Source organism: Trichosurus vulpecula, chromosome 8 (assembly GCF_011100635.1).
Source record: "Trichosurus vulpecula isolate mTriVul1 chromosome 8, mTriVul1.pri, whole genome shotgun sequence".
NCBI lineage: Eukaryota > Metazoa > Chordata > Mammalia > Diprotodontia > Phalangeridae > Trichosurus > Trichosurus vulpecula.
In genome coordinates this window covers 50,299,858-50,323,188 of record NC_050580.1, presented here as the reverse complement: position 1 = coordinate 50,323,188, position 23,331 = coordinate 50,299,858, and the positions used below count along the sequence as shown (strand labels likewise).

At 41.4% G+C, this 23,331-nt stretch overlaps 1 protein-coding gene across 1 annotated transcript in view; it reads right to left on the bottom strand.

Annotated features, from left to right (window-relative positions):
* CCDC33 (coiled-coil domain containing 33) overlaps positions 1–23,331 on the bottom strand; it is a gene marked incomplete at its 5' end in the record, with an annotated part of 185,888 nt that overhangs the window by 87,307 nt on the left and 75,250 nt on the right. Inside the window, 3 exons of the mRNA XM_036736500.1 lie at positions 4,637–4,789; positions 4,844–4,978; positions 22,684–22,755. Of these exons, the coding sequence (XP_036592395.1) occupies positions 4,637–4,789; positions 4,844–4,978; positions 22,684–22,755 (360 nt within the window). The remainder of the gene's footprint in view (positions 1–4,636; positions 4,790–4,843; positions 4,979–22,683; positions 22,756–23,331) is intronic.

Genomic DNA, 23,331 nt, shown 5'->3' with positions numbered 1-23,331 from the left:
CTAGTGATCTAGTAACCTGTGAAAGGGTGTATGTCATGGGTGCCTGTAGTGGATTTATCTTTTCTTGTTACTTTATGTGCTATGATGCTCAATAAATTATATTTTGAGCTAATGTGTCTTCTGGCTAGCTGATAAAAGTAAACAAATGGGTGGAAGCTCAGGACCTATGGTTTTCAGTGCATGCTTATGCACAATGCCTAGAACCTGGGGTAGATTTTCTATAGTCCTCATGAAAAGGAATGTTCTAAGTGCTTCACAGAAAATGTAAGGAAATATGGAAAGACATATGAAATGATGTAAAGTGAGGTCAATAGAACTACAATAAAATCCACTTCAACTGTACACATGAAAAACAAAGCTGGCTGGGTACTTCCTAAGGAGGCCAGACCCTTGGGGTTGAGTGTCCAGGTGTTTGTGTCTGACTATGGAAAAATTGAGCATGGAGTCTTATCCCCAGAGTCCCCATGAACACAGAGCATAACCATACTTCCTTACTCACCTTTCTTTCCAGTGAAGAGATTTTTGTCTTCTCTCTCCTTTTTCTTTCCTTTTCCTCTTTTATTACATTTATTACAATATTTCTAATGCCTCTTTTATTACACTGCCTCTTCTACTCACCCTAGTTCCATTTCCTTTCTCAACACAGAGATGATTTTTTAGCAAGTTTCAATACAGCCCATTAGTGGTTTGGATTCCCCAGGCATGGGGGGGCCCTTGGCTTGTGAAAATTTGAAATTTATTGCTCTCCCTCTAATATTGTTTCTCCAGCAACATTCGCCAGCCAGGCTGGATAATATTTAGCCAGGAAGGCTTATTCATACTCTACTTAGTATCACAAAAAATGTTTGAGAAAGTTGTATTTACTTGAAACTTGCTGAGCTTAACGCTTCCAGACAGAAGCTAGTTTTTCATGAACAGAAGAATAAATAGAGCAAGGTTAAAAAAAGAGGAGAGGAAATTGAATTGAGGCATAATGGGAGGAAAGGAGAACATAGAAGTCTGCACATAGGAAGAGTCAGAGAATTAGAAATTTTGAAGCTGAAAGGAACATCAGAGGCTATTGATTTCAACATACCTAACAGGAATCTCCTTTATATTATAACCAACAATCAGTCATCCAGGCTTTGCTTGAAGCCCTCTGGGGAGGGAAAGTCTACCACCTTTTGGTAAGAACTTTTGAATAGTTTCTATTTTCCCTTATATAAATCCTAAATGTTTTATGTATATAAATGCTGCCCTTTCCAGCCAATCACAACAGATCTCATCACCCTTTCACCTGAAAGTTCTTCAAATACTTTAGGATGGGGATGGTGTTTCCCCTAAGTCTCTCCTCTAGGCTAATTACAACTTGCTCCTTCATGTGGCATGAACTAAGGATCCTTGCCCATCCCCTATGAGCAGTGTCCATTAATGTCCTTCCTCAAATGTGGTTCCCAGAACTGAAAGCACTCCTTTAGATATGGTCTGACCAGGACAGAGTACAGGGTCATCCTCACTTCCCTTGTCTTAGACTTTACGCACATCTTAATGTTAAGCCTGATTTTGCTTTAGCTTTCTGGGCTGCCACATCAAACTGCTGACATATCAAACTTCTATCCCACTGCCTTCCCTCTTCCAAATTATTAGACAAAATGCAGTCTAGCCACGTCTGCTTTAGCTTGAATTTGTCAGATTGATATGGCGGGGGTTGGGGGATAGTCGAGTGTTTAACATTTTACATTTATTCCTATTAAATGTAATTTTTACAAGATAGGACCTAATGTTCTAGACGGTTAAGATCTCTGTGGACCCCTACCCCATCAACCAATAGGTTACTTAGCCCTTCCAACTTTTTGTCATCTGCAAGTATTAAATGCAAACATGTCACTTATGGCCTTTGTACAAATCATTGGTTAAAAACTCCACTAACTAGGATAGGGTTAAAAGAGATGCCAAGGACTCTCCACTGGAGATCTTTCACACTGACATGGAACTGTTAATGATGACTTTTTCACCCTGGCCATTCCACTGGTTGTGAATCCACCTAAATGCATTATCATCCAACCCTCATCTCTATCCTGTTTATTCACAAGAATAAATAGCATGAGAGACTGTCAAATAGATTGCTAAAATCAAGGTAAACTAAATTAACAGTGTTTTCCTGATTTACAAATCTACTTACATTTCCAGAAAAAGGTTTTAAAATTTTTTTAATGTTTCCTTTCATAAAAAGGAAATGAGGTTAGTTCTGCATGCTAGACGTTTTTCTTAAAGTAGTATAAAACATCAAATGACTGAAGTCTTTTCACCATTTGTGATGACCACTGTTCTGTGCCAGTGTGAGAACAATATTTGTCATATTTCTTTCTGTGACAAATTTTCTTTTTCATTTCATCAGGCCCGTAATGGATGGAGAAATTCTTGTTTCTCCATTTTAGGTGAATGCTAGGTAGATTTATCAACCAACATGTGCTAGCAATTACATTAGGTATTTTACGATGACTGACATTGAGTATTATCTATGTATGTATATGCTATTGCAACACAGATATTGGCTTCACTTCTTCCCCAAACACATTTTGAAGCTCCATCAGAACAAAAAAAGATTCCTGTTTCTGGTAGCCAATACTAATTAAGCACCTGGATGGCTCCAAACTCAAGCCAATTGATTAACTCTCCTCTTGTCTTTTGGTTTCCTGGATAAATCTTTTGGATTATTTGCTTTTCTTTTTCTTTCCTAACTGGAGAAGCTGAACAGTTGCCAGAACTGTGTTATTCTAGGTGACACTTTTTCAAATCCAATCAGACAAAGAGAGTGTAAGCACACTGAGGGCCAGAGGCCATTTCTCATTTTTCTCTTTGGTATCCCAAGTACCTAAAACAATGGTTGTTACTTTGGTGAGAAGTGTTTAGAGTGATACTTTCAGCAGAGTGAGAAATCTCTGTCCACCAAAATAGATAAGGAACTTGTAGTCCTAGAGAATTATCTAGACCGTTCTAGAGGGCACTGAGAGATTAAGTGATGAGTCTAGGGCCACAAGCCAGTGAGGCATGGCTTGATGTCAAAGCTGGTCCTCTATTCACTGTGCCAAGCTGGCTCTACCTGGAGCACAGTAGGTACTTCGTGCTCCTTGAATTAAAACTAATTTAAATTGAAGATGATTAGCAACTATGATTACTCCTCTGCCACCTCAGAGATTAGGGATAAATTGCATCATACGCAGAAGATCTGTGATTTGGATGGGATTGTGCTTTTATTTGGGGAAAGATTCTATGGATATCTGGGACCTGCCCAAGATGAGGCAGAGCTGTAGGTGACTTAGTATTATTGTAAGTCCTGGGGTGTTGTTTGAGGAACCTAGAGGTTAAGTGACCCATCCAGGGTTACGTAACTAGTAACTATTGAGGTAGGGTTTTAACCTTGATCTTTCTGATACTAAGCTTGAAGTGGTATCCATTATGAAACACTGTCTTCTACAATTTGAATGAAGGCAATTCTCTGAGCCCATACATTTAGGAATCCATTGTCTTATTCTATATTTACCAGGGCAGGGATAGAGTCTTTGTAGTTTAGGGTCCCTCCCCCCGACTAAGAAGTTTGGGAAGCTTCCTGGGAACGCCCATTTGTCATGAAATACTGGCAGCCCACTCTGTAAATCCAAATAAGGTGGGGTCATGATAAAGGAAACTGTTGAAGAGTCAGTGGGAAATATCAAGGATTTTAGTGGAAAGGGATCATCAGTATAGATCAGCTATATTTTTCCATCATGTCTGAGATGCTAGGAAATTCCATGGGATTCATGCCAGGGAAAATGGAGGGAAACTGATGGCAATAACTAGACAGAGCCATGAATAGGAAAGAGGTGGTCCTCCAAAGCTCAAGCACTTAGGTGTCCCACACTTCTAACCATCCCCAAGACCATTTCTTATCTCTGAGTCAGCTCTCTCCTCTAAACTAGGCAAGGTTGCTGCTGTCTGTAGACAGGCAGGTTGATGGAAAGAAGATCGAATTTGGCTGAAGAACATCAGGGAAGGAATGGGTGAGTGAGCTCCTGCTTGGTCATAGGATCTTTTCCCAAATTGAATCTCAACCCTATCAGAGATGCTTCCTTCTTTACTCTGGATTATAAAAGTAGAGTCAGAGAGAGCCTAGTTAACAAAAAGCATCCTGAGGACACCTCTAGGTTCCATAATTTAGGATACATGCTATTTGATATGGGGAAAATGTCTTTTCCTCTCTGAACTTGGGGGGAGAGCATTCAGGAACTTCTTGTTTCATTAACTCTCTGGGTTGGGAAGGCATTGTATGTAAGATATGTATGTGTAAATGAGTCCCATTTTAAACATATCAGGAGAGTCTGACGTATCAAGGATCCTGGTAGTGAATCCTTTCACAAAATGAAGACTTGTTCTCTAAAGTGAAGAATCTCCCTTTTCCCACTCTTTCCCTCACCCTCCCATTGGTGTCAATCCAGATTTTTACTTGTACAATTCACTTTCAGAGCACACCAACACTTGCTGCCCCAGCAAGATGGGTGATCTCCATATAGGACTCAAGAGCTACCTCTTCCCATCCCTTCATTCCCATCTCCTCCTACTGCAAGATGGGACAGCTCCTCTAAGTGCATTTCTCTTCAGAAGGCAGAGAGCTACTCACTGTTTGCTGCAGAAGCTCTCGAGGTCTTACTTCTTCCAGTGAGGGCACAGAAAGGCACTTGTCCACAAAGCCTGGTTTGGGCTCAGGCCTTGGTTGTAACTCTGTCACTAGCTCTAGCTCTGGCTCTGACTCTGGCTCTGGCTCTGGTTCTGGCTCTGGCTGTGGCTCTGGCTGTGGCTCTGGCTCGGGCTCATGCAGTGGCTTAGCTTCAGCCTCTGACTCTGGGCTTGGAAATTCCTTGGACCATGATTCACGGATGGTGCCAAGTTCTGCATCTAGGAGTGTAGGGTTCAGGACAGGAATGTCTGTGCAATTGTTGGGAGTCATAAAGTTGTCCGGCCTCTAGGAAATAAAGACAAGGGAAGATTTAGGAGGGGGGATGCTTCTGATTTTTGACTGTATTTTGGCTGGATAAAGGGTCAAAATAGGTGGTTCAAAGCATCACAGTAAAGTGAAAAGAGCACAGGAATTAGAGTCAGATAATCTGGCTTTAAGTCCAGGCTTGGTTATTTGCCCTACTTACTTCACAAAGTATTTGTGAAGACAATGCTTTGTGAATTGTAAAGTACTACAAGGATAGTAGTTATTGTTCTTGTGCTTGGAACATAGTAGGTAATAAGTGCTTGTGGAAGGTGAGTGGCCCTTGACAATTCACTTGTCCAGGGCATAAGTCTAATTCAGAATTCTGAAAAAGCAACAGCTAAATTAAGTCAGCCTCAATATTCAGGGGCAGTAGGTGCTTATTTGCCTATGACATGTTATAGAACTTTGCAGTGAAAATAGAACCAAGTCTGCTTCAGTGTTTTGTTTCAAAGATTTATTTTCATATGAAAAGTTAGAGAACTTTGAAGTTAATAACTAGGGAAATAACACCAGGACTGTTTTATGATTTTGGAACACATGAGGGACAGCTAGGTGGCTCAGTGGATGGAGTACTGGACTTGGAGGCAGCAAGATCTGAGTTCAAAGCACACTTCCTAGCTGTGTGACCCCAGCCAAGTCACTTAGCCCCATTTGCCCCAGTTTTCTCACCTGTAAAATGAGCTGGAGAAAGAAATGGCAAACTATTCCAATACTTTTGCCAAGAAAACCTCAAATGAGGTCATGAAGAGTCAGATACTACTGAAATGACTGAACAACAAGTACTTTACCTGATTATGGCTCAGTTACCAAGGAAGAAAAATTTGTTTCTAATCATAAAATAAGGTGAGATCTCTCAAAGAGAGAACTTAATTAATTTACCAGGAAGATACTGAAATCTTTCTCTCAGCAGTATCATTTGCTATCAGGCTGATTTGGTTGGTCAAAGAAAGACTGAAGTTCTTTCTACTGCTTCTTAGGAGAAAATATGTTTTTCTTTCTACTTCTACCTGAGGAAGAGGAAAAGAATGAGTAGGAGGAGAAGGAAGAGGAGAAGGAGGAGGAGGAGGAAGAGGGAGGAGGAAAAGGAGAAAAAAGGAGGAGGAGGAGGAAGAGAAGAAGAAGAAGAGATACTTCTTCACATGGCTAAATATTGTTGCTGAGAGGTCACAAAGAATTCTGTCAAAGGATAAGAGTCCGAGAAACTTCTGCCAAGTGAAGTATTGCCTTATCTTGAACAATCATATTATTATATTGTTATTATGTTTTTATATTATAATTACATATTATATTTAATTGTATTTATTATTATGTTACACTAATATATTATTATATATTACAATATATTATTATTTTAGTGGAAGGAGCATGTACATCTTAAGTTGCAAATGTCAGCGACTACAGTTTCTGTTGATAAGCAAGCCCTTCTAGAGGAACAACTTAGATAAGGATCATTAAAGAAATGATCCACCTGACCAGTTTCTTTAGCTGAGATGTCATGTGCAGTACAATGCAATGTGGATCATCTCTCCTTATCAGTGTAAGCATTTGTTTACACATAAGTTGTGATCATTAAGGAACTTTGATGGCCAGTTCCTGAGGTCTCACTTGCTCCACTTGATACCAAGATACTGTAGTTCAGTTTAAGACTCATCCACTCCTAAATGCTTCCTCCAAGCCAAGGGAGCTTTCGGAAGGGGCAGTCAGCATGGTGGGTGGACTAGAGACTGACTTATGGGATCATTCAAGGAAAATAAAGATGTTAACCTGGAGGAGAGAAGATTTGACTGGTGACATATCTGTCTTCAAGTATTACTAAGTTTGACATGGAATGGAAATCATCTTGCTTGGCTTGGCCCCAAAGAGCAGAACTAGCCATGATGACCTGAAGTTCAAGAGGCAATCTTCCAAATCCAAATGTGGTGTTGTCTTCCTCTGAACATGAAGGGTTTCCTACCTCTGAGGTCCTTGGGTGGTGGTTGGATGACCATATGAGGGGATTCTTAGTTAGGAATGGGTCAGATCAAGTAGCTGGTTGTCCAGTTGTCATGAAGTACTACTGAAGGATCATCAATATCTCTATCAGTCCTGACTTGCCAGTCCACAGTGATACTTCCCCCACTCTAAATTTTGAAATTGCTTAATTACAAAAACCCTTTGCACTGTACACTGTAGGTCTTGACCATGTGCTAGCTTATTTAGGGAGGAAATCTGGTATAATGAAAAAACACTGCACTGAACAGTCAAGAGACTTGGATCCTGATTCTGGCATTAACATTTGCTGACTATGGGACCTTAGGCAAATCACTTCCACTAATATTCCTCAGTTTCTTCCTCTGTAAAACGTGGAGCTTAGGCTAGATCAAGGTTCTTAATCTGGAGTTGTAAACTTGCTTTTAAAATATTTCGATAGCTATATTTTAATATTTTTGGTTACCCTTATAATCCCACATATATTTGATTTCCTACATTTAAAAACAGTTTTCTGAGAAGGAGTCCATGGGGTTGCCCAGACTGCTCAAAGGTTCAGTCTGTCACAGATGATACCTAAGGTTCTTTTCAGCTTTGATCTTATAGGATTCAGTTCTCCAATTATTTCACATGGGCTAGTTTTCTCTCCGTAAGACAAGACTATGTATTAGTTATTTAGGGGACTGTCTGTCTCACAAAGAAGCTTGACACAGAGAGATGGTATTTGTTAAATGTTTGTTGAATGAATGAATTAGTTTAGTCAGCTAAGTTAGGCAGCTCTGGTGTAGTCAGCCTAACCAATTCCCCATTGGCTCAGCAGCCCTGGGGCAGGAGCATGATGCTGATCTTGCCCCTAATGCAATTTGTCTTCATTTCCAGGCAGTAAGCTGGTTTCCCTTCCCCCAACCCCCTAGACTTGAGCCCTGGATTTCATAGACTTCAGACTAATCAGGTTATGGGAGGAAGTGGAAGTAATGAAATCAACACAGGAGTCTCCTGAGCCCCCAGCACAGCTCTGATAGCAGGGTCAGAAGCATGAGTCCCAAAGGGAACTTCTAGGAAAGCTCTCCCCTCCCTTACCACATACACATATGGAGACAGTTGTCAAGTCTATTCTTTTAGGTGCTTCCTCCTTGAGGGAAGAGAATTCCTTCTATGATTGGCACCTGGCCGAGAAGTGTCCCAGCTGGTACAAGACATAGGGATCTGGCAATAGCTTAGCCTAAGGATTGGGAGAATAATACTGGGGTAGAAACATTATGAAAGAAGAAGCTGAAAAATGTTTGCTCTAGTCCCAAGGCTGCCACTAACTTCACTGGGTGACTTTGAAAAGTGGCTTAACCTCTCTAATCCTATTCCTCCATCCATAAAAATTAAGGTTAGGGGCCCTCCAAGGTGCCCTTCAGTTCTATGATTGGATCTACTGTGATCTTATTCTAAGGTTTAGCTCAGTGGCCAGGAGCCCAGATCATCTTTGGCAGGGAAATAAGAAAGGAAGCCAGGAATAGGGGGAAAAGGCAGGAATAAGTAGGAAAATTTGGTTCCTAAACCCAGCTCTTTGTGACTGTGAGTAAGTCATCTAGAAGCCAGTGTCCTACAGTGAAAAGAGCATTGTTTCTGGAGTCAGAGGACATGGGTTCATACCCCACCTTTGGAAATTTCTAGCCAAGAGATCCCATAGGGTAAATCACTTAATCTCCTGGGCCTTAGTTTCCTCATCTGTAAAATGGGGGAATTTGACTAGATGGCCTCTAAAGTCTTTTTCAGCTTTTTGGTTGTTCAGTTTATCAGTCCTGTCTGACTCTTCATGACCCCGTATATCATTTTCTTGGCAAAGGTACTGGAGGACTGCCTTTTCTTTCTCCAGTGAATTGAGGCAAACAAAAGTTAAATGACTTACTTAGGGTCACGCAGTTAATGAGTGTCTGAGGCTGGATTTGAACTCAGATGTTCTTCACTCCAGGTCCAGTGCTCTCTCCGTTGAAGATTAAAGTGCCTCAGTTACAACTTTAAACATATGATTTATGTTCTAAAATGAGTGATGATCCTTTAGCAGTACTTCATGGCAACTGGACAACTATCCACCTGATCCTACCCCTTCCTAACTAAGAATCCCCCTCAAGTGATCATCTGACCACTGCCTGAGGACCTCCAGAGACAGGAAACCCTTCCGCTTCTGAGGAAGACAATGCCACATTTGGATTTGGAAGATTGCTCTTCATCTTTAGGCCATTGCAGCTACTCTTGCTCTTTGGGGCCAAACCAAGCAAGATAAACCCCATTCCCATGACAGACTTTCAAGGACTTGAAGATAGACAGTGAGTGTATTAAATACTCCGTAGTACACCTTTGTATATGAATAGTAGGCATTTAATAAATGCTAATGTAATTGCATTGAATGAAGTCAACAATAATAACTTAGATTTATCCTGCCTTCACATAGTAGGTACTTAATAAATGCTTCTGACCTGCTGACTTTCACATGCATTATCTTCAGCAATCCTATAAGCTAGGTAGTATAGTTTACGGGTGACAAAACTGAGGCTAAGGCCAAAGTCATGAAGATAGTGTCAAGACTAGAAATCAAACCCAGTTCTTCTGGCTCCTAGTCTAGTGTGCTTCCCCTTCATCTTGTTGCCAATCTAACATGGACTCCAAGGCTACTTCACCAATCCCCAAGCCTACTCCAACCAACCTCTTGTTCCTACAGAGCCCAATGGTCTCCTAGAGTTATTCTCAAATCTGTTGAGGACCATTCCTGCCCGGCATGGTGGTGAGGTGGTTGGAAAAGTGTTTCAGTAGTGATTTGCAACATATTTTTTAATGTCTTCTACATAACAATTGCATGGTCATTTCACATCATAACTTAGGATCATAGGGCCTAGAGCTGGAATCACAGATTCATAGACAGAATTATAGAATCTCAGAGACAGAAAGGAACTTGTTATTGTTGTTGGTATTTCTGGTTGTTGTTCAGTTGTGTCCAAATCTTTGTGACCCCATTTAGAATGTTCTTGGCAAAGATATTGGAGTGATCTGCCATTTTCTTTTCCATCTCATTTTACAGATGAAGAAACTGAGGCAAACAGGGTTAAGTGACTTTTCCAGGGTTGCACAGCTCATAAGCATCTGAGGTCAAATTTGAACTCAGGTCTTCTTGACTTCAGACCCAGCATTCTACCCACTGCACTAACTAGCTTCCTGGAGAGGACTTTAGAGTCATCTAATAAAATTCATATCTGTACAGGCACCATAGCTACAATATCTCTACCAAGTGGTTATCCAGTCTCTTCTTGCAGATCTCCTATGAGGAGATATTTATAATACTCCACAAGGCAGCCAGCTCCACCTGTGAACAACTCTACTTGTTGGGAAGATTTTTTCTCCACTTCTCTGTAACTTCCAGTCATTGCTTTTATCTTATTCTCTTGAAGGGGGTAGAAAAATTATGACCTCTCTTGTACACGTCAGGCATTTGAATATTTGCAGTCAGCTGTCATACTTGCCTATGTCTTCTCTAGGCTAAACACCCCAATTTCTTTGAAGGATTCTAATACAGCATGGTTTTCAGTCCCCTCAAAACCTTAGTTTCCCTCCTCTAGACATACTCTAGAGGGTTCCTTACCTTTTTTGTGTGTCATAAGCTTTTTGGCAGTATAGTCAGCCTATGGATCCCTTTTCAAAATAGTTCTTAGATACATATATAAGATACATAGGCTTACAAAGGAAATCAATTGTATTGAAACAGTGATTAAAATGTTTTTTTAAAGTTCATGGATCCCAAGTTAAGAAACTTTACTCCAGAGACTAATAACCACAACTGAATGCTCCATATGTAATTTGACCAAGATGGAGTACAGTAGGACTGTAGCTTCTCTTTTTTGGACACCAAGCCTCTATTGAGTTAAGGTTTCTTGGCTATCATGCCATACTCTTGGCTTACATTAAACTAGCAGTCCACTAAAACCCTAGGATTGTTTTCACACAAACTAATGTCTAGCCATATCTCTCCTATCACGTGCTTGTGAAGCTGATCTTTTGGAGTTCAAGCATATGACTGTAGATCTATTCATAACAAGTTCATTCTCCTTAGATGCAATCCATAATTTAGCATCTTAAGATCTTTCTTGGTTCTTGACTCTATTATCCAACATGTTAGGCACTCTAGCCAGCTTTGTGCCATCTGCACACTTGATGAGCATTCCATCTATGTCTGTTCAAACCATAAAAATGGTCAAAAGCACAGGGCATTTAAAAAAAAGCACTGTGCTTAAAAAAAGAGCTGAGGACACTCCACTAGGGACACCCCTCCATATTTATGTATTTCCATCAGGAAATACTCTTTGGGTGCAGCCATTCAACCAGCTCTAGCCCCACCCAAAAATTCTATTGTCTAGTCCACACATCTCCATCTTGTCCACAAGGATCACATGAAAAAACTTTGTCAATTGATTTGCTGAAATCCAGGTATGTTACATAGATAAGATTGCCCTGATCAACCTCTCTAGTTACCCTGTGAAAAATATAATTAGATGAATCCTTACATGACTCATACTTGTTGAAACCATGGGGGCTCTTATTGGTCATTACTTTCTTTTCAAAATGTTTGCACATTATCCCTTCAAAAATATATTACAAGAGGCAGTGACATGTGAGTGCCATCCTTTGGGCCAAGAAAACTTGGGTTCAAGTCCTTCCTCTGACATATAGAGCCGAGGGGCTGGCTATGGGGAAGCCATCACCCCCTAGCACCTTGGGCAGTTCTCAAAGACTATTATAGACATTACAAATACAGAAGGTACAGATGAGTTGCTGATCTTTATAAGTGGAGGAGATTCTATGCTAGGCCTATGTGTATTCTGTAAATTTGCTAGAAATTGAAGCTAGACATATGGGCTTCTTCTTTACCCTTTCCTCTACTTCTATTTAAAAAATGTAACAACATCTGCCCTTCTTCAGGCTTCTTGCTCTCCATGATTTTTCAGAGATCACTGACAAAGGCCAAGCAATTACATCAGCTTGTTCTTTCGGTTCCCTGGAGTCTAGTTTGTCTGTGGTGACTTGAACTCAGTGAGGGCAACTGTGTGCTCTCCTGCTATTTACCCCTCATTTTTGTTATCAGAAAAAAAGTTAACTGTTCTTAGTCTATCCTTCGGAATCAGAAGATCAGTTTCATGGGTATGGAATACTTCATAGATTAAGAGCTAGAAGGGAGCCAAATACCAGAGTCAAAACTCATTTTACATAAGAAAAAACTGAGGCAAAGAGAATTTAAATGACTTGCCCAGGGTCAAATAACTAGTAGGCCCCTGAGGAGAGATTTGAACCAAAGTGACCCTGATTCTAAGTCCTATCCACTGCACCACACTGCCTTTGTTAGTCCATAATCATTCTATCTACCCCAAGCAGAAATTCTGCCACTTCTTTGATCTTGGTGAATAATAGTTTTTTTTTTAAAAAGTCTTTTTGTTTTCCTTGACATTCATTGAGTCAGTTCATTTAGAACTTTAGTGTTCTGACACTATTCTTACAGGAATATGCTACTCCCTTGCATTTATCCTCCATTATCTGGCCCAACTTCTTCCTTTCACAAGGCTCACTTCCAAAACAACTCAATTGCCTATGCTGTTGGGTGGGGGACCACTCAGGTCTCAGGATGAATCTGCTTCCAATTCCTAGAATTAGATCATAATATCATAGATTTAGAGCTGGAAAAGACCTTAGATGTCACCTAGTGCAACCTATTCATTTTGTGGATGAGGAAAAGTGGCACAATGGATAGAGTACCAGGCCTGAAGTCAGGAAGGACTCATCTTCCTGAGTTCAAATCTGGCCTCAGACATTTACTAGATGTGTGACCCTGGGCAAGTCACTTCATCCTGTTTGCCTCAGTTTCCTCATCTGTAACATGAGCTGGAGAAGGAAATGGCAAACCATTCCAGCATCTCTGCCAAGAAAACCCCAAATGGGGTCAGGAAGAGTTGGACGTGACTGAAAATGACTGACAACAACAACAACAAACTGAGTATCAGAGGTCTTAAGCAACTTGTCTAAGCTCATGCAAATTGTAGATAGGATAGCCACGCTTCAAACCCAGGCTCTTTGTCTCCATATCTGACGCTCGTTTTACTTTATTATGCTGACTCTCAAGATTACAGAATTTTAGAGCTGGGACATGAGAGCAGATAGTCTCATCCTTCCTCTCTTACACACTATGGATGAATATATGGGGTCTCAGAGAGGCATAAATGACTTGCTAAAGGTCACTAAAGGTAGTAAGTAGCAGGGCCAATATTTGAGTTCTGGTCTTTTGACTCCATATGACCTAGCCTTGGTCTAAATAGAAATAGGACCAATGGGTGGAAGTTGCTGAGAGGTAGATTTAGGTCAGGGTAAGAGTCAATATTTAAAGTTCTTTAAAAGTGAAAGGAGCTGCTTTGGTAAACAGTGAATTCCCTATCCCTGGAGATCTTCAATAGAGGCTAACTGACCATTTGGTGATGTTATGGAAGAGATGCTTGGTCAGGTACACATTAGAATAGATGGCCTCTGAGGTTCTTCTAATTCTGGGATTCTGTGAACTTGAGGCTTTTCCCCCTACAATTTAACAGGACCCATTCTTGGTCCCAGACTAATCAATTCAAGCTGGCATCTGTCATTGTGAGGCGGCCAAGTGGCCTGTGCTGTTTGCTGCTTCGTGATAGTAGCTGGCCCGGCTTCATTAGCGCTTTAATTGGAAATGGTCTTTGAAGACACATAGCTATGCATGACCATGCACTGAGTGTCTCAAGGGTTATTTCTATTTTTTTCTTTCTGCTGCTGATCAATGCCCTCACCTACCCCTCTTGTTAGTAGCACAAAGAACTCTGGACTTAGAAATCAAAAGGCCTGACTTCTGGGCCTGACTCCTCCACTTATAAAGAATGTAAATTATATTTTTGTCTGGACCTGTGATGTTTACTGGCACAGGAAATCCTGGTATGGAAACTCACTCTGACAATGCAGATCCACAATTAGTCTGTTACTTATAGCCTTAGAGATTTGCCTGGTCCATGGAGAGGTTAAGTAATTTGTCTCTGGTCACACAGCTAGTATAGACAGAGATGGAATTTTAACCTGTTTCTTGTTGATGGCAAAGATGGCCTTCTCTCCACTGCACCACACAGATTTCTGAGGTATTTAAGATAGAAGGAACACCAGCAATGCTGTTTATCTCAAAAGCTGGTTGTGAGGATGGAATGGATCAGGATATAAAGGTGTTTGTAACCACAAAGATACACTTTCTCCATCTCTCTCTCTCTCTCCATCTCTCTCTTTCCATCTCTCTCTGTCTCTGTCTCTTCTCTCTTCTCTCTCACTCTCCATCTCTGTCTCTGTCTCTCTGATTCTCTCTGTCTCTCTCTCTGTCTCTCTGTTTCTCTGTCTCTCTTTCTCTTTCTCTGTCTCTCTGTCTCTGTCTCTGTCTCTCTCTCTTTCTCTCTCTCTCTCTCTCTCTCTCTGTGTCTCTCTCTCCCCCCTTCCCCCCATCTCTCTCACCTCCTCCTCTTCTGCCTTTTGTCCTGTTATATCCATCATCCATTTTATCCACCTTTCCTCTTTCCTTCTCCCTTAATCTTTCTCATCCCCCCATTCTCATCCCCTCCCACCGCCCCTTTCATACTTGTAGCCTGCGTGGATCATGCAAAATGCAACAGTTTAGTCAGGCCTGGGCAATTATAGCCTTTCCAGTGCACAGCTGCTGTCCTCGGTGCTGAAATAATCAGCAATTCCAGAGTTGACTACCTTGCTGGCCAGCATCACAGATAGAGAGGGAGTCTTCCTAGCTGGGGCACACATGTCCCTAATTCAATTAGCTTGCTCCTGAACTTTCCCCTGGGAGGATAGAGCGGAAACTGACAAATTCGTTTTAACAAAGATATTTTTCTCCCTCCCCTCCCCCCTTTTATGCTTTTGGCTCTGCCCAGCTGTATTCCACTCATTAGTTATCTAACAAACTGAGTCCAGAGAAATCTGCTTCCATTCACTAGTGATCTGGGAGCCCTGATGCAATTTCCACCCAGATAAGGGTGTCTCCGGCAAAGGTTGGAGTGGAAACTGCTGGAGCGGAGAAGCTCTCTATTCACATAATAGCTTTCATTTCCGTTGGTTATAGTTATGTATTTTTATCTCTTTATTTAAATGCACAGACAAAGGCATTACCTCCCTCCTCCCCAGGAGGGAGGGCTCTCTTCACCAGGTGGTAGAGTAGAGATGTTCTAATTTATACTGTCTCCTCTAGTCCCCTTGGCTATATGGCAGCAATAAGCATCCTCCTATCTGGCTTATGGTGGAGAAGGGGCCCCAGTGATGCATTACTTTATGAGAAAATTATGTCAGTGGGAGCATCCATTGATTGGTTAGGAAGGCACAATGTCTGAAGGGAGGGGGTCCAAACTGATAAGGACTTTTTTTTCAAATAATGGCAGGGAAGGCTTGTCGAATGGCAATTGAAGTTTTAAAAAAACCTTTCAAGGCAGCTCCATTGGTAAGTATGTGCACATGGACTGCATGCTTGATCTTGTTAGAGTAGAAACAAGGGGGCCCTGGGAAAGCATAAGCCTATGGCTGTTTCAGTGCCTGGGGTGGCACTTTTGGACTTTTCAGGGATGTACTGTTAAGGGAGGATATGCTTCAGGTGAGTTTTCATTAGCCTTTCTTTAAAGTGAATCCAAATAAGGCAATAGAGGTTGTCAGTCAGGGAGGAGGCTGAAGGCTATGAGCATGGAGTGATTTCTCTTTGTTTTCTTTGTTCTTTTTTTCTCTCCTCCTCATTTTCTTCTTCTCTTTCTCCTATTCCTTCTCCCCACTCCAATCACTCTCATCCTCTAAACTTTGTTTTTCTATTGAGACCATATTATCCTATTCGTCACTCAAGTATGCAACCAAGAAATCGTTCTTGTCTCCTCTCATTCTCCCTCAAGACCCATATCTAGTCAATTGCCAAGTCTTGTTGATTCTATCTCCAGAACATCTCTCCAATCCATTCTCTCTTCTCCACTCACACCTGCCACCACTCTAGTTCAGACCCTCATCACCTCTTGTCTGGACTGCCTTAATGGCTTCCTAATTTCTCTTCCTTCCTCAAGTGTTTCCTTTCTCCAACCTGCCCTCCACATAACTGTCAAAATAATCGAAGGTATGGATTATTCTCTGCCTAGAAAACTTCAGTGGAATCCTTATTGCCTCTAGGGTGAAATACAACCCCCTCCACATCTTAACATTTAAAGCCCCTCAAACCTGGTTTTCTCTTAATCACTCCAACCTTATTTCACATTGCTCCCTTCTACATAATCTGCATTCCAGTGAAACAAGATCTGTTCCCCCAAATGTTATTTTCTGCTACTGTTTCTTCACAAAAATTGTCATTCATATGCTCCATCTTTTAGAATCCTTATCTTACTTTAAAACTCAGTTTGGCTATGATTTTTCCAAACAAAACATTACTGGAAGCCTCAAGTTATTGGTAGTATCTTCCCTTTCAATCACCTTGCATCTATGTTTCTGTGTACATGTTCTCTCCCTCATTAGAAGGCAAACTCCTGAGGACGAGAACCATTTCATTTTTCTATTTGTATCTCTTCCCTGCCTCCCCCATGCCTAGCACAATGCCTTGTGCATAGTAGGTATTTGATGGATGTTTGTCAAATTAAATCTCTTCTTTTATCCATCATCTTCCTTCTACAATTTTCCTCTCTCCTCTTTATCATCTTCCATATCTTCTTTTCTTTCCTCCTTCTCATCTTTCTTAGCTAGCATTGTTATCCTTCTCTTCACCTTCCTTCCCATTATTTTTTCTTCTCTTTTCATGATTTGATTCTTTCTCCCTCTTCTTTTCTCACCTGCTCCTTTCAGTATCAATTGTTTTGTGTGCTTTTAGAGGACAGATGTTTTAGCTTCCTCACCTGTAAAATCATAAGGTTGAACTATATGGCCTCTCTGTTCTCTTCCATCTCTAATGTGATAATCTATGAACTAGGATCAAGGGGGTCTGGAGCAAGAATTGTTATAGGGAGCATAGCGCACTTTAATACATGGGACAATGAAGTGTTCACTGACTGATGGAATGGAGTGGAATGGGATCCTTCAAGAATTGATGAAATCTCCCTTTTCTAGAGGTATTTAAGTGGAGGGCAGATGACTCTATCAGAAAAACCGTAGAGAGGATTCCTGCATTGGGTGGGGTGATGTCTGGTGTCCCTCACATTTTTCATGTTCTGATTTTAGATTATTCTGTGTTTTGCAAATACAGTATAAGCTCCTTGAGGAAATGAACTTGCACTTTCTTCCCCCTGTGTATCCCTAGGACCTAGCATGGTGCCTGGCATATAGGAGGTACTTAACAAAAGCTTATTGATTGTTTCACATTCATTTCTCCTCCCTCTCCATGGTTCCTAACTAGGATCTTAGGTTTCCCATCCTACTCCTATCCTGGGAGAAACTACTTTCTGCTGGAGTGAGAATTCCTCATTGTACACTCTCAGAGGTGATTGCAGTATGAGGGAAGTGTTTGGGGGTAGGGGAAAATACCAAATTCCAATAAGAAACAGTTTAATGAAAGGCCAGAGAAGATTTTTTGAAGGGAAAGGATACAGTTTTGGAAGTCAGGATAGGATGGGACCTTTTTGCCATCCCTCAAATCACTCCATGTAGGTGATAGCCGCTTGGCCATCTCTATCACAGCTCATGCTGCTCTTAGAGGCATTTCCTTTGTGTTGGAGCCTGAAGGCTCCCAAACTTGACCCTAGAATAGGTTTCTATCTCTCTCCTGGTGCCATAGTGGATGGGAGAAAGTGGAAATGTGTTGGCCCATTTTATTTCTTTCCCACCATCTGGACTGGGGGAGGTATTATAGAAGAGGGAGAAAGAGAAAGAAAGAGAGAGAGAGAGAGAGAGAGAGAGAGAGAGAGAGAGAGAGAGATATCTTTTCTGCAGGCCATCCTTGATGGGAATTCAGTCCTGGGAGACTGTGAATCAAACAGTGGGCTTAGGGTGGAATCTCATAGCCTAGGAAGGGAAGTCCTTTAAAGATCATTCAGTTTATCTCTGCATTCAGGAAAGATGAAATGACATAGTGGACCTGTGGCTAAAGAAATGAATGTCCATCTAGTGTGGAAACAGCCTATTGGTTTGTGTTTGGGGATCATTTTGAGCACTGGGGCTGCTAGATATGGATTTGAAAAAAATCATAAAATACCATGGTAAATCTCTCCTTCCTTCTCTACTCAAACTTTGGAAAATTCCAGCAGAGGGTTGTTTTTTTTTTTTTCTCATCCACTCTCTAGAGAGAGCTTTGAAAGCAGTTTGGGGAAAACACCAGGGCACTTCTGTAAGTAGAATCAGAATCAGTTCACCCCAGTCTACTGTCCTAGGGATTGAAGGTGAAAGGGAGAGGTTAGCCCTAACTCCAAGAGTGGAGCAACCATTGGGCCATCCCAGGCTGAAAGGTTTCTATGGCAAGCATAGACTCCAGAACAAGATAAATACCTAGACTCCATAATAAAAATAATAATAAGCAGCAACTGTACTCTTTAGGAATCAGGGGATGTGAGTCTAGGTTTGGGTTCTGACACTTACTAATTGTGTGAGCTTCAGGACTTCTCTTCAGCCCAAGCCAGAGAGCATCAAAATATCACATCTTACATTATAAACATCAGGGGACAGAACATCTTAAACAACGGAAGTTATTTCAAAAAATAAGGGGAAAATATAACACTAGTAACAAATGAAGGGAACCAGATAACATACCAATGGAGAAGAATGAAGGATATACATGTTTGAAGATAGATAATATATAATACAAAATGTCCCCAGATATGTATATGTATATGTGTATATGTGTGAAATGTGTACAGCACAGTGATGATGCTGAGAACCTCTGAAATCCTGAAGAACCATCTGAGTCATCAAAGAGATAGTTATATTTGGTAGATAGTTCAATGTTTATGTGTATATGTGAATGCATGGACAGATATCAATAAGAACATATATATGTATATATATATATATATATATATATATGCCTTTGTATGTATCTATTAGGAATACAAACAAAAGTCTCTGTATTTGTATCTGAGTATAAGAGTAAATATTTTTATTGTGTATGAATAGGTATGTTAATGAAGAGTGTGTTAGTGGGTAGGAATGGTGTATGTATGATTATAGATGTGGATTGTGTGATTGTTGCTATATATGTGTGTATATAGGCATATATGAGTGTGAGCAGACATGTGTGTCTATTTTTGAAGGAGTGTTTATAGACATTTATTTATGAATATGTGAATAATGCCTAAGCATACATGCATGTGTATGTGAGTGTATCTGTGTGTGAGTGTATCCTTGTGTGTGAGGATACATACATGGTTGTTAATCTAAATATATACACACATACATGTATATGTATATGTGTGTATACATGAATGTGTGATTCCAAGGGACTGGGATTACCCCTAATGTCATTGTCCTAGTACTCCATCTCCACCTCAAGCCTGAGTATCTTTTCTTTCTTCTTTGAGATTCCTCCCAGAGAGGGCTGTGCCTGCAGGGGGTGGGGGTGGGGGTGGGGTGGCTGTGGGAGGGAAGAAGGGAGTGGAGAGCTAAAATCACAAGTCCCAGATCAAAACAGTCATCAGTGAAATGAATTGGGCAGCATTTTCCCACATGACTAGGAGGGATAATTTAGTGAGGCTGCCAGCTGGAAGGAAAGGGATTAATTCTGCACTTAGAGCTGGTCCTGTGAATAATTCATCACATGGAGACCCCCTTGTGCCCAGACCCCTGGGCAATTATGCCAAGCACTGGCCAGACCTCTCTCCCCTTCCTCATCTCCCCAGCAATGCTGACTTGAACCAACTTGCATTCCCTGAAGGTGAAGGAAAATGAACCCAGTTTCCAATATGCTCCCAGGAGACTTCTGGATATTTAGGGAGAGGAAGAGGAAAAGAGGAGGGAGAAGCAGGGAAACAGAGCTGATCCCAGAACAGGCTACACTCCAAGAGAAGAGTGTCCTTAATTCTAGGTTAGAATCAGGAGCAGCCTAAAGCAAAGCTGGGAACTTGGCCAAGTCTGTGTGGCTTGGTGCCCTCCCCTCCCATTTCTGCACACACTCTTCCCTTTCAGGATCTGGACTCCTCACCCACCCAGGCCCCCTGGGCAGCCCTGGACAGTTGAGAGAGGAAAGCCTATCATAAACTCACTCATCTTAAAAGAGGTTAGGACTGAATGAACTCCCTCTTCTGGGAGGAATCATGGGACCCAGAGAGGGTAATTATGAACTGAGAGGCAATGTGGTGTAATGGGTAGAGCTCTGGACTTGGTATCAGGAAGATCTGGATTGAAATCCCTCATTGGCTGCATGACTCTGGCAAGTCACCCCAGCCTCAGTTTCTTTATCTGTTAAAAGGGAAGGGTGGATTTAAAAGTCTTCTAAGATCACTTCTCACTCTAAATCTAAGACCCTTTGGTCCCATGTAAAAGGTGTTAGAGGGAGAATTTCATAATCAGGGAGCAACATTTTATTGGGCCAGAGATTCTTCCCTGACACCCTTCACATCACGTTGTAAAGGTGGCTGCCTCCACTATCTAACTACAAATTTGACAAATTACCTGGTGAAACCTGAGAGGAAATGTCGTGAGCTGGAAAGGATAAACTTGGCCCATTGCTTGGCCATAGCAAGCCAATTTAGGCTTTGAGTTTGGGGTTCTGGTTCTGGACCCCAATGTTCTCTATCTTATCTTGGCTTCACAGGGCTGCTGTGAGGTTGGATTTAGGCATGTGCTAAAGATGGACAGGGTGAAAAAATTCAGCCAAACAAGTGTTTGCTGGATACTTGGGGTTCTCTACATGTCAATACTTTATTAAAAATATTTCCTTAACTATTTAAATAGATTTATTCCCCCCCCCCAAATAACCAATTGTTTTGTTGGAAAGAATATGAATCTTGTACCATTAGCTCAGCCACAGGACTCATTCTCCATCATCATAGGATCATAAAATCAGGTTTGAAAGGGGACCTCAGAGATCCTCAAACCCAGGAATTTATGAGCTTTATTGTGTCCTAGATTCCTCTGGCAGTGTCTGTTGAAGTTTATGGGCCCCCTTCTCAGAATAATATTTTTAAATGTATAAAGCACAGGATTACAAAGGAAAATGGTTCTAAAATGGTGAAATACAGTTCTCAAAATATTTTTTGAAGCCAGTTTCATGGATTCCAAGTACAGAATCCCAAATCTAGTCCACCCTGGATGTGAGGAAGAATCCCTTCTATTATGTCCTGCCAATTGCTCATTCACCTTCATTCGCTCATTCAACATGATTTTGGTTTAGCTAGTGTGACACTTTGGGGGAGCTCGAAGCCTCCCACATTCAAAAACAGATACTTGTAGTCTATGATACTATGCTTTGGGAAGCTCAGAACCATTGTCCAGTCATCTGGTCAGTCAAAAGTCAAAAGAAATCCCCTGTCATAATGTGATGCCATTGGGTGCAGGAGATAAGGAAGAGAGCCGATCCAGTTCCCTGTCCCCTGTCCTAAGAGTAGGAGTGGCTCCTGGGTCATATCCCTCATGCACATTATCTCAGAGTCCTCACAACAACCCCGTAAAGGCAGGCAGCTCACTATTTAGCATCCTTGTCTTGCAGATATGGATAGGAAAGCCCAGAGAAGTGATCTGCCTGGAGTCACACAGCTAGTAAGTGAAAGATCCAGGTCCAAACCTCAGTCTGGAAGGTCACGGGGGAAGGTACACACACAAGGAGAACAAGATAGAGCTAATTGGGGCTGAACAAATGCATATATCCTTAATTTTTTATCTACTTATGGTGTGTGGTGTCTCCCTCTATAGAATGTAAACTTTTTTGAGGGCAAGTACTCTCTTTGTACCCACAGAGCCTATCAGAGTACCTGGCACATAGTATGGCCAAGTTTCTATTAGTATAAATAATGAATACTCCAAAGTGGTTGTATGTATTCAAATTCACACTATTTGAAGTTATAATTACATAAAATATGGTAAGTGGTTCCAGATTAATGGAAATATGTAGGGGGATTTGAATAATGTACTGCTTCAGAGGAATCATACTAGTTGGGACCTAGCAGTAGAGACTTAAATAAATGTATGCTAAATGTCTGATTAATTGGCCATGATTGAAGTGCATCCCAGCAAGATTAGGAGAGACAAGGTGGTTTGGAGTATAGACTCAAAGTGGTTGGGGTAAGTTGTCTCCTTCTTTGAGATAACCTAGCAATGCTTCATAGGGGAAGATCACAGGAATGGGGGTGGGGAGAGTAAGAAAAGGTCCTAAGAAACTGAGGAACAACTCTACCTCTGATGTAGGTTAAAACATTGGCCCTACTCAAGTTCCCCTTTGGAATCTCCCTTAGTAGTATTGAACCTGGACTCATGGCTTAAATTTAAGGAGACTCTCAGGTCTAGGTGGACCTCTGCATTCCTTCCCTCTTAACTTATCTTGTTGTCCTCATATTTCTGTGTCTCACTCTCAAGGACCACAACATCACCTGGGACACTCCTAAGTTATGCAATAGGCCCCCTCTTATTTCCTTCCATTTTGGGGGGAACACCGAAAAAGTACTAAAGAAAGACCAATAGTAGAACCCAAAAAGCTGAATTTGTGAGTTCTATCCAATCTTTTGCTTAGGAAAAAAATCATTCGGACTTACCTCTGAGGAAAGCACTTGGAAAGAAAGGTTAACAGTGGGCGTTTCACCTGAAATCGTTTTCAGCTTAGTTTTCTGGGAAGGAAAAGACAGAGAATCAGTTCATCTAAGCCAGCCCCATGCTTCCTGTCAGAACCAATCCTTTTGTTGGGTTATGAGCCCCGACTCTGTCCCAAATGTCTACACCTATCTAAACCAGTTAGCATAGTGAGCTGCCCACTGGTTGGAGAGTCAGGTCCTTCCCTCAATCCCTTTCCCACAATCTTCTCTCTCTCTAGTCAAGGGTTTCACTTCCCTCACTTCAGAAAGAAACAACCTCATTGGAATAGGAGTTAGCCTCTGAATCAAAGAGTCTTCATTATTGGTGCTCATTAGACTATAAGCTCTATGGAGATGGTAACTAACTCTTTGTGTCTCCTTTAGCACCAAACACACAGGGTCTTGTATGTGGTGGCACCCAATAAATAAGTCCTGCCCTAGGGATTGTCACCAGGTGCCCCTCTAAGGCAATGGGTGGGCAAAAGTGAGTTCAGCAAGTCAAATCAGACAAGTAACTGAATCTAGAATACTTTCATTAGCACTCAGCCTCTTTTATTCTATTGTATGCTTTGAAATAGGAGGAGCGGTTCTAGAGTATCCTGGACACTTAAG